The sequence below is a fragment of the Rhinoderma darwinii genome, chromosome 2 (genome assembly GCF_050947455.1).
Source record: "Rhinoderma darwinii isolate aRhiDar2 chromosome 2, aRhiDar2.hap1, whole genome shotgun sequence".
Classification (NCBI taxonomy): domain Eukaryota; kingdom Metazoa; phylum Chordata; class Amphibia; order Anura; family Rhinodermatidae; genus Rhinoderma; species Rhinoderma darwinii.
In genome coordinates this window covers 128783657-128795868 of record NC_134688.1, presented here as the reverse complement: position 1 = coordinate 128795868, position 12212 = coordinate 128783657, and the positions used below count along the sequence as shown (strand labels likewise).

The window sequence follows — 12212 nt, the reverse complement described above, 5'->3', positions numbered from 1 at the left end:
GATACATATGACAGGATTCTAGGGGAAATGTACCTTCCCTCAATGACTTTACCTGTCACTGTCTCACAAGGTGTAGAAATGTTGGAAAAGTGAGGAGCAGAAGACATCTGAGTGGCAAATTCTGCAGAAATGGGTCATGGCCGGGAGAAGTCGTCATAAAGTCTGGACCGGATGGAGAAGGAAAGAGGAAAAAACTACTAGAATCTGAGAAGTCATCACCTGTGAGTCACTAGATTTATAAAGAATCTGTCACCTCTCCGGACATGTTTATTATAGGAAAACCTTGTATTTCACAAAAAAGTCTTTGTGCAGTCCAGGACTGATAGCCAAAAGGGAGTTACCATTCCCCTTGTCAGGAGGATGTGTCCCTACACATTGTGATACTGTCAGCGATGGTTGGGGACTGTCTGTATGTAGGGACACAGGCCTTTGACAAGGGGAATCGTAACACACATTTGTTAATGCTCGCACAGAAAGGTAGTGCTAACAATAGCTACGGCGCGGCAGAGAAGGGGGTCCCAAGTTTGGATAACAGCCCAGGGCCTATGTCCTACTTAATCCGCCACTGGATATAACCTACATAAATATTGAACAACTCTGCACATAATTTGCATTACTTATTTTATAAAGATGCCGAGTTACAGCCTGTATATTATTCCACAGCTGAATTCGCAAGTCTCCAGGCTACTAATCACATAAGCAGAAGAACACTAAAAAATTAAGATCGATAGACACGAATAGAGAAGAGGGATAGCAGGAAGGGATTGTCTATACGAGTACTAGTCACAGTAGGAGGAAAAGCAGTGGAGCACAAACTGCTGATCTATCAAAATAATCTGAAGAGAAAAACCTTGGCAAAAGTTCAACTACTTGGACAAGGAGGTTTGTTTTACTACTGAACACAGAGATTGAATCATGGCCGCTCCTTGCCACTCCCGCTCCAATATACTTACAGCTCCCTGGCATGCCACTCATCTGCTATGTCCTGGCTGACTAAGCTCTGTTCTCCTGGGCCGCTCTGCTGCAGTCTCCCACGCTGCCAGCGCTCTCCTCCTGGATTTCCTGTTGCTGCTAGTGTGCGCTGACATCCTCTCTTGTAGTGGCAGCGAGCGCCAATCCACCCAGCTTTCCTGGGTATGAAAGACACCCTCCCCCTTTGCTTTGTGCCTGAGCAATTAGGCTACATTGTTTGCAGCTTGCTTCCCTTTTGGATTACAGCTACCAACTCTGCCAAAACTTTTACCAAGTCTTGTCTGCCACCTGACCTTCTGCCCGTCTCTCATTGCGACCTAATTCTGCCTTGACCACCGTCTCCTATTACAAGTTACCATCTACCCTGACCTCTGCTAGTTTTGACTGTGGACTTGCCTACTGTTTTTGCTTCATAGTCTATTCACGTCAGGTGCTGCCAACAGCGTCTACTCTGGGAGTTGCGACCCAGGCATTCCTAGCAGCCAAGTCCAAATCTTCAGAAGGAGGTTAAAGGGTTAATACCTGAGGAAACCTTAGACTCCGCTTCCTGGTTTAGCCCCACGAAAAAAACCAAAAAGCAACACATTAGGTTCACGGCAACTTCTGTTGGCTTTGTGACAGTTTGCATCTGTTTAGCGTCTAATTAGACTAATTTTAACTTTCTTAAAATCTGGTAGGAGCATGCAAGTATACTTATACACATGTACCAGAAATATATTTTCTTTTATGTGAGATGGAATTGTACAGACATAAATTTCTATGTATGCCACAATTATTACCAAAAGTACAAAAAAAGTCCATTATTAATACTTTTATTCAAGGGACAATACAATCTTTGATTAAATCTCAAGTTATTCCAGGCCAAATCTAACAACATACCTAGTATAACTTTAGTAAACACAAAATACAAATAGAGTATTCCAGTTGGGGTCTTCTACCACTGAACAGTAGTTTTATGTAAAGCTAAATTATCACGTAAATTATCGTGAAGTACTTAATGAGTTAATTTGTGGTATAAGAAACACTCTGTCATTCATTTGTACTCAAATTGAAATCTCTTTTTACTGCTTCTTTGTAATTCGCTGTCTCCAATTCAATTTTTGTAATTAGCTTCTTGGCCCCTTGAGCAGATAAATGGAACATTATGAGTCAATTGATTTTTAAATAGATTCTTCTCAAACTCTCTTGCTGTCCAATTCCAGGCACAATATAAAATTTTAATTTACTAAAATGGATTTAAAAAGGAAATCCTAATTGAAAATAAGCACCCAATTTAGTACTTTCAATAAAGCGGCTTCAGCTCAAACTGTTCTGAGTTTTAAGTTCTAGGCAACTCAAAATATAGTACAAAATGACTCTTCCCACTAAAGTATCATCGTGATTAAAAAATAATAAAAAAAGACATGCAAACATTTCCATATTAATATGAAGCAGCATAGAGCAATCTCTGCCGTGTACGTAAAGTAAATGTTCACTTATTAGATAGCATTGTTGGTGGTCGGAGTGTTGGGACCTCCACCAATTGCAAGAATGAGTATGAATGCAGCATTCTTCCATGTGCTGGACCCAGCTTGTATCTCTGAGCTATGCTGTTTTAATCCGCATCAATAAAAGATAAAATAATGTGCACATTCCCTTAATGAGCAGGAACAATTCTATAATAAAGCTGGGCAGCATGCCAACTACACATATGATAGTACAATAAAACACCATAATAGTCATGGCAAATTAACAACTTTCATGCTATTGCATTCAAGTGTAAACCTCCAATAGTGCCAGATGCTATGCTACACGCTTTCCAAAATGTAGAGACAATTGTAGATATAGGTGTGAATAATTGGGAATGAGAGAATATGAAGAAAAACTAAGCGGATATATTCTAAAAAAGTTACAATAAATAACAATAGATTGGTCTGTAGAGGATAAGGACTTGTAAGAACTGTTAAAGAGGCTCTGTCACCAGATTATCAAATCCCTATCTCCTATTGAATGTGATGGGTGCTGCAATGTAGATAACAGCAAATATATATTTTTTTTAAAATATAATTTTTGCCCAAGTTATGAGCAATTTTATATTTATGCAAAGGAGCTTTTCAATGGACAACTGGGCGTATTTTCTCGTATTACCAACTGGGCGTGTATTGTGTTTTTACCAACTGGGCGTTGTGTATAGAAGTGTATGACGCTGACAAATCAGCATCATACACTTCTCATTGTTCCCACCCAGCTTCTTTCACTAAAGACACACAGCGTGACGTGACCCATCGGTCCTTCAAGCTTGTCGTCGGACAAAGAAGATACATCGGCTCCAGGCGTCCAAAAGGTTAATATGCTCGTCTCTAGGGAGTTTACTATGCTTACCTGACACGGTGATGCTGCTGCAAATTCAACTGTACGCCTGGAGCTGATGTGTCTTCTCTCTTCCGACGCCAAGGTTGAAGGACCTGTGGGTGACGTCATCATTCCCATCCAGCTTCTTTCACTGCAGACACAGAGTGACGTCACCCACAGGTCCTTCAACCTTGGCGTCGGAAGAGAGAAGACACATCAGCTCCAGGCGTACAGTTGAATTTGCAGCAGCAACACCGTGTCAGGCAAAAATGATCGTTTTAAAAAATAAAAAAAAAACTTTGCTGTTATCTACATTGCAGCGCCCATCACATTCAATAGGAGATAGGGATTTGATAATCTGGTGACAGAGCCTCTTTAAGGATGAATTTGGCCATGTAATAACTGTTTATTTCTTCTTCTCTAACTACCACATTAACCATACAGTATATCACAAACTATTAAATGAATGATTGCACATGATTGAGAATTGTGATTTACTATATGGCCATAAGCGATTGTTATGTTTCGATTTTAACTATTGACACGATTTATGAAGGCACAGTGTCTTGCGAAAGTCTTCACTCTCCTTGGTGTTTTCCCTGTTGTGTTGCATTACGGCCTTGAATAAAAAAAAATTATTTTTGGGCGAGTCTGTACCACTTGATATACACATGCCTACCACTGTGAAGGTACAAAAATGTTTTTTTTTTTTACTGTGACACAAACAATAAATATGACAAAAAACCCCCTTAAAGTCAATACTTTGTGGAGCACCTTCTACTGCAATTACAGATGCCAGTCTCTTGGGGTATATCGCTATTAGTATACCACATCTAGACACTGGGATTCTTGCCCATTCTTTCAGGCAAAACTGCAAAGCTACTCCAACTCCTTCAAGTTACATGGGTTGCATTAGTGTACGGCAGTCTCCAAGTCATGCCACAGATTCTCAATTGGATTGAGGTATGGGCTTTGACTACTAGGCCATTCCAAGACATTTATATGTTTGCCCTTAAACCAATCCAGTGTAGCTTTAGCAGTTTACGGTCATTATCCTGCTGGAAGGTGAACCTCCGTCCCAGTCTCAAATCTCTGCCAGACAAACAGGTTTTCCTCAAAAATTGCCCTGTATTTACTGCCATCCATCTTTCCTTCAATCTTGACCAGTTTTCCAGTCCCAGCCGATAAAAAGCATCACCACAGCATGACGCTGGCATCACCATGCTTCACTGTGGGAATGGTGTTCTTGGGGTGATTGGAAGTGTTGGGTTTATACCACACATAGTGTTTCCCATGATCGCCAATAATTTAAATTTTAGTCTCATGACAAGAGAACCTTCTTCCATGTGTTTGGGAAAAATGCCACATGCTGCTTGGAGAACTCAAAATGTGTTTTCTTATTGTTTTCTTTAAAGGAAAGGGATCATGAATTTTTTTTATTAATTTAAGTGTTATGATTATATTTACTTGAATTATTTTTTCACAAAATGTTTTTTTTATTAACACTTTGTTACTGTACTGGGGGCTGCCATTTCTTTATTTCATCTGTGTATGTGTCACTGTATGCGCATGTGCGTGCAGGGAGGGTTGTTTTGCATGTTTGGGGGTTTTGTGTGTGGCGCAGTTGCATGTTTGGGGGGGGGTTAGTGAGCGTGTGGGGGCGCTTGCTAGAGGGCGATTTACAGTAGGAGCAAGGAACGACAGAGCAGTGGTGCGCGTCGCTGTCCCTTCAAAACAGCGGAGAGGCGGTTTTACATGCCAAAGAATTGAACCGAACTTCTTCAACTAATTATGTGATTTCTGAAGTTAATTTGGTTGACTAAACCATCTTTTTAGGGGTTTGAAAGCAAAGGAGGCGAATACATATGCACTCACAACTGTTGCATTTTTTAACAAGGTATATTTTTAATTCCACTGTAACAATTTGGACTATTTTGTTAGGTCCCTTAAATAAAACCAAATAGAAAATCCTTTTTAATTCCAGGTTGTAATGCAACAAAACAGGAAAAACACCAACATATCGACCAATTTTTACCACTAACACAAAGCCCAATGTGTCACGAGAAAACAATCTTAGAATCGCTTGGATTCAAAAGCTATTACCATATAAACTGAGACATGTCAGATTTGAAAAATAAGGCGGTCAGGAAGGTCAAAAGTGGCTGCAGCGGAAGGGCTTAAAAAACAGTGTGTGTATGTTTTGTGAACCAAACATTGGTAGCTAAGTGGCTATTGTCAGCCTGCCTCGAAAAGCTAGTGCCACTTGCGGGCTCCTGAAAATTTTTCCAAAATGGAAACGGTGATAAATGGGGACCGAGTTACTGATAGGGTCATGGCTTCAATGACTGTTTAGTCCTTGTACATTTCTTTTTTAATTTTTCAGCTTAATTTAAAAAAAAATTGTCAGTGATATTCCTTCAAATGTAATTTCTGTTTCTAAGCCTGGAGCATGCAGATGTCACTAATAATAATGGTCGTCACCAATAAGTTGTCACCATTTGGAAAAAATTGTGTTGTTAAATAAAGTGCTGACAGTATATTCATGTGAGTGAGTATTTTAAACCATAAATCTCACTAGTAAGTGCTGCCTGATCATATACCATGCCATCCGTTGCTTCTTGGTAACAAATTATTTCCTAAGAAAATCTCCAATTTAGTAGATTTGTGCCAATTCCTTGTACAGGAGGGACACGTCACCAGTAACACTGCAGGACGGAGAGATTAGCAAATCAACATTCACAGAGGCAATAGCTTAATGGGAAAGTATTGTACACAGTTATTGTACAGAGGTTTTTTAAGTGAATGCCCAGATGGCACTAAGTTTGAATATTTCTGACAGCACAAGGAAAACATGGGCATCCAAAAGGAGAATGTGAAATGTATAAAAAACCGCTTATATTTTCTAGCGCCTAAAAGAGTAAATATGGTTGATCCAATATATACGCCACTGCATTATTTAATCTATGTATATATTTTTATTTTTTTTTAAAAGGGGGGTTTACCCACAGTCAGTGTAAGCTAAATGGTTCACGATTTTCTTGCCTGATCAATGTAAAATGCTGTTCCAGCTCGTATCTCCCTCCTCTGCTTAAGATCAGATTCAGTAGTGTCTCTGGACAGAGAAATATATTCAACTTCTCGCTTAGTCAGCTCCTGTAAGAACAATGGCAGTCGAAACATTACTAACATTTTTACCCATTAACAAAAACATTCTTTGAATTATATTGTTTTGTATGGACACATTAGGATGTATTCATGCTTTAACAATATCCCTACCAAAAAGATATACCAAACCTCACTATATGGTAGTATTTCTGACAGACACCACATTACCTGTACCTGCGATTTCCAAAAACATGGGGGTCAGTATCCTCTAATAGCCATTTTTTACAGTCAGATGAGACTAGATGTAATTTTTTATAAAAGGGACATTATAGAAACATATTTGATCAAGACTTAGGCCCCATGCACACGACCGTAAAAATTGTCTGTAAATGCGGACCGTAATACGGTCTATTGGCCGCGGACACCTTTCCGTATCACTACGGATGGGTGTCCGTGCCGTAGAAATGCTCAGAAAATGATGGAACATGTCCATTCTTTTACATTTTGCGGGCCGTGCTCCCATATTTAGTATTGGAGCACGGCCCAAAAATGCGGGCGGCCGCCGGTGGCCAGCCGTGTGCATGGGGCCTTAATACGGAACAATATAGCTAATCAAACATATCAATAACCACAGATCCTAAAGAAAAGCTGTGCTTGGGTTCATTACAGCAACGTGTATAAGTCCAAGAGGTGTGTCAACAAAGTTATCATCTGACTTTACGTTTAAGCTAAACATATGCTCTAACTTTAGGCTTCTAAACTTTGAGGAGGGTCATCTACTTTTACAACTTACCAAATACTGCATAGCTATAGCTCTCCGCAGAGGACCCGGAGGGCCAATGAGGAAGATGTCTTGTCCCAGAAGATCTTTTTGCATTATCCATCTTAGGTGTTGCACAACTGATTGGCTTAAAGGATCAGAGACTAAAAATAAAAGAAAAAGAACAATTTAACAAGGCAACTTGAAATTGGAATAAAAAAAAGCATTAATTTTGGTGAGAATTTAATGGAACGACATACGGTCTCATGTATCAAAATTATTTCAGACAAACAGAGCCCAGGGAGTTTTCAATGGTTGGCAGTTGGAGTATTCCCAATGCAAACTACAAATGGGGGAAATTTATTAACACAGGACTTTTATACGTCAGTCTTAATAAACAGTTAGTTGGAGTAAGATGCAACAGATTTATTAAGAAGGGAATGCATAGTTCAATTGGGTGTGCCACAACTGTGTGCGTTTGGAGCACCATCCATAAAAAAATACATATGCTCAACTGCTCCCGCTTCTCCCCACCGGGTCCCCTCAGTGTCAGAATCCTATACGCAACCCAGCACTTAACCTCCTGAGTGATGCATCATATACAACGTCCTGACGCTGCCCAGTATCAGTACCTTGTATGAGCCGCGGCATGAGGTGAGAGCCTAAGTGGACCCTGTCGGGAAAAGCAGTGAGGCGAGTCAATTCTTTTTTTATTGTCTGAAAGGAAGGGTAGCCTAACCAAGTGGGCAAGGTACGGGGCCCGGCACGAGCTTCTATATTGCTACGCCCCACAAAGCAAATCTACATCATCTAGAAGTTGGCGTAGATTAACGCAGTAAATTATGCCATTTTTCTGGCTTATATTAAATCCTCCCCTTATCAAGCCCTTTTTCAAAAGTGGCAAAGGCGGAGTAAAAGGCCCAAAAGTCACCGGAGATAGCAAGTTTTGGACCTTTTGCGACTTTTAGAACCAAGAAAAATGCAGTGGAAAGGTTATTAAAAACCCCCAATGAGCCTCATAAAAGTGCTGCTTGGATGTCAGGCTGCCATGATCAGCACAGGGTTCAGCTGTGACCTAGACATGGACAGCAGGCATCTCGATTACAGGGGAATTAAAATATGCAAAACTTTCATTCAACTGCTTTAAGAGGTTGTCTCATGAAGAGAACCCCCCTTTGTATGAAAGATGGTGGGGCGGTCACCACGTTTGGCTGTCAGTCCAAGTTCTGGCTCATAGAGGGAAGACCTGAGTGGGAACCCCCTTTATTGATGTCCATATACCCTAAAAGGGCATATGGCAGGGGTTGTCTTCATTTCCCCTTTAAATTGGTAAAAAATATTTTCTCGTCTCTCCTACTCATATTTCATTTCCGTTCTCCAAAAATAAAAATTAGGTAACTGCAACTCCCACAGAGTCCTTGAGGGCAGGAATGTAGAGGCAGTATATAATATACAAAGTATACATAGTTACATAGGTTGAAAAAAGACACAGGTCCATCAAGTTAAAACTTTCTCAATAAATTACCCATCATTCATTGCTTGATTAATTATAACCCTCAATGCCATTCATCAATAAATAATCATCTGACCTTTTTTAAATGCTGACATAGCATCTGCCATTACTACCTCTTGGGGTAGGGCATTACATAGTTTGACTACTCTAACTATAAAGAACGCTTTCCTTTAATGATGTCTGAAACGTTTTTCTTCCACACGCAATGAATGTCCCCTGGTCCTTTGTAGAGTCCTTGGAAAGAACAAATTATGTGCTAGTTCTTTGTATTGACCACACATACGTTTATACATGTTAATAAGGTCACCTCTAAGGCATCTTTTTTCAAAGCAGAAAAAGCCCAATTTCTCTAGCCTTTTATTGTAAGTGACACCTACCATCCCATTTAATAATCTAGCCACCTGCCCTTGAAACCTCTCCAGTGTCTTATATCCTTTTTACAATGTGGTGCCCAAAACTGAATTTCATATTCAAGATGTGGCCTTACAAGGGATTTATAGAGTGGTAATATTACATTTGAATCACAGGTTTTTATCTGTCTTTTTATACACCCTAAAATCCTATTTGCTTTTGCAGCTGCTGCTTGACATTGAGTACTGCTGCTTAGCTTATTTGTAACCAGAATACCCAAGTCCTTTGCTTGTTCCATTATCCCCAGTTTTTATTTCATTTCATGAATATAAATGAATACTATTATTGCATCCTAGGTGCATTACTTTACATTCATCAACATTAAATTTCATCTCCCAAGTTTTTGCCCATGCTGCCAGCTTATCTAGCGCTTTCTGTAATATTTTATAGTCAAGCTGAGGTTTAAGTATCCTACGAAGTTTTGTATCGTCCGCAAAACAGGTCATTAATAAAGAGATTGAAAAGAATTGGGCATAACACTGATCCCGATTTGTGTCAATTAACCAATTCTTTGCCCCCCAGAATACATGGTCCCCCAGTTCTTGCGCCTGTAGCATCCGAACAAGACTGGCGTGTGGAACAGTATCAAATGAATCTGCAAAATCCAAATATATCACATCAGCCGCATGACCAACATCCAGTTTTGCACTTACCTCCTCATACGTTAGTTAGGCACAACCTGTTTTTCATGAATCCATGCTGGTTATCAGTTATTAGCCTATTCTCCGCTATATACTGTTGCAGTTCATCTCTTAGAATACCCTCAAATATTTATACGTACCGTAGTACTGCAGAACTAGGCAACTATGTCAGGAAAGGAGTCAGGAAAAGCTGTGTGAAAGCCCCTGTGTGAGCTCGCATCAGATTGCACTAACCCTTATTCAGATGATAAACACATATTTATTTTCACTATGTCTCCCAATACCTTATGTTAATTATTTCTCCTTGATGCCTGTGTGTCCCGGCCAATTCCAACCCCCAACTAATAAAGCGAGGTAGACCTGACATATCCTCAGTATTCACGACAAATCTAAATAGTATATAAATGGTTGATTGAGGTTAATCAGGTTTATAAGGATGTTCAAAATAATTAAGATATGTTAAGGGATCATCTGAGGTCTTCTATGGCTTAGGGGAGAAATGTTGAATGATAATTCATTTTGAATTCACTTTTAGCTTTGCACAGTATGAAATAATTGATTGAGTAAACAGACTTTCATTATACACTAATATATTCTGTGTAATCCCCACCACCCGTGCTAGGACAGACCGGAGGCACCGAAGACAGTTTCCACAGCGGCATTTTTTTACTTACTGTGGCGGCTACCCTCCAAAACAGGTCCTCATAACATCATCAACAACAGGTACAGACGGATCTAACCTTGGACGTCGGCTCCTGAACTCTTCCTGGCACCATTGTATGGTGCCGACGACATCTTGAATCCCCAAAAAATCGAGAACAGAGCAGCTTAGCGCTCACCATGATCTGGAATCCAGATAAGTACAGTTCTTTCGTGCCACAACTGATAATCTTTTCCTCTCCTGGGGGCCAGACCCAGGACCGTGGTTTATTACTGGTCTTATAACCCACATTGACCTTCACTGCAGCCATATTGAACTGGCTGCCTCTGAACTTTGTATCATGGCCCGGAATGTAATAGGGCCAAACTAGACTCACAACCTATGCAGAAAACTTTAAGCTCCTTCAGGAGAAAATTTATGATCTATAAAAACAGGTGCAGGCACAATATTCTCAGGTTCTTGGGCATTCCAGAATCGTAAATGAACTCACCCACTATGTTGCAGTTGATGTTTAGACTGCTCTCAACCTTACCCTGGAACTACCTAACTTGGCTGCATAAAGTGTACACAGATTGGGCCCGGAATGTAAAGACCAACAGCCTCGACACAGACAAGTGATAACTAGATTTTTTACTTCCAAGTAATCGATTTTTTCACTTTGAAATAAAAGAAGAGATTTTGCAGGCTTTGAAAAAAGTTCCGACCTTAGAACTACATGGCCATAAGATCTTGATCTTTCAGCACTACTTTGCAAGGCCCATCTAATTTGAGTAACGGTTGCCGACGTGCAGGATGAGAGCTCCGTCAGCGCTTAACACCATCGGCCACCATCCTCAGCAGCCGCTTCCCTACTTCGGGAGACACACCTGGCACTGCTCCCCTAGTGGTCTGCTATTGGCTGGGAGCATTTTTGCGCCCTTTACTGGCAATTTTGAGACGGGCCTGCTGTTCAGATCCTGAAGTTAAAACCGGAAGTGCACGGACCGCACTTCCGGTTCGGAACACGGAGCTCGGCTGGGCTCCCTGGATGAGCCCATCACTCTGGGACGCTGTCCCTGTGCAGGCCCCACGGTTCCCAACATTATTGGCCACACATCCACCTCTGCAGGTGCTTCACGCCACGCGCTGTTGGGAGCGGCCACCATCTTGGACATACACACAAACACTCTAGGGATCTGCATCTGTTCTCGTAAAGTGTGGTGAGTGACCCATTTATTTGGCTCCATTAATTCTCTGGAGAGGATACCAATTTTGTTATGAACACCCCCCCCCCCCCACTGTATACTTCTCTCAACATATAGCTATGTAGCGACTGGAGGGCTCTTCCCCTTCCCTATGGAATTAATACTATAACATATACTCCTAGTGCACTAGCCTGAATACATTATTTGCTCTGTCGCATATATATGGTCTGTAATCTTGCAATAATGGCGCCTTCAAAGCAGTCCAAAATTACTGACATGATGGAGAAATCGGCGGGAACTGTATATATGGGCCACGTACATCCCGGCCATCAGAGGTTGCGGACACTCCATCTGATTCTCCCACGTAGCAGTCTATGTTGGATGTTCGGAAGGTCATCACTGAGTCCCGTATAGTGTTAACGGGAAAAGATAGATGTTCTCCAGACGGACTTCGGCCTTCTTAAAACTGATGTCCACACATTGCGGGAAAGGGCTACAGAATCAGAACAGAGAATATCTGACCTGGAGGATGTAATGACCCCTCTAAGAGTTCTAGTTGATACTCTAGAACCCCAGCAATCTACTTGGAAAGCGAAAATGGATGGCATGGTGAATCACTTAGGGCGGTGTAATA

The 12212-nt window shown here is 40.9% G+C and overlaps 1 protein-coding gene across 3 annotated transcripts in view; it reads right to left on the bottom strand.

Moving 5' to 3' along the window:
- VWA8 (von Willebrand factor A domain containing 8) overlaps nt 1-12212 on the bottom strand; it is a 458876-nt gene that overhangs the window by 389707 nt on the left and 56957 nt on the right. For all 3 annotated transcript variants that reach the window (XM_075852289.1, XM_075852288.1, XM_075852287.1), the window contains exons 4-5: nt 7202-7332; nt 6346-6456 (exon numbers count right to left, since the gene is read on the bottom strand). In XM_075852289.1, the coding sequence (XP_075708404.1) occupies nt 6346-6456; nt 7202-7332 (242 nt within the window). The remainder of the gene's footprint in view (nt 1-6345; nt 6457-7201; nt 7333-12212) is intronic.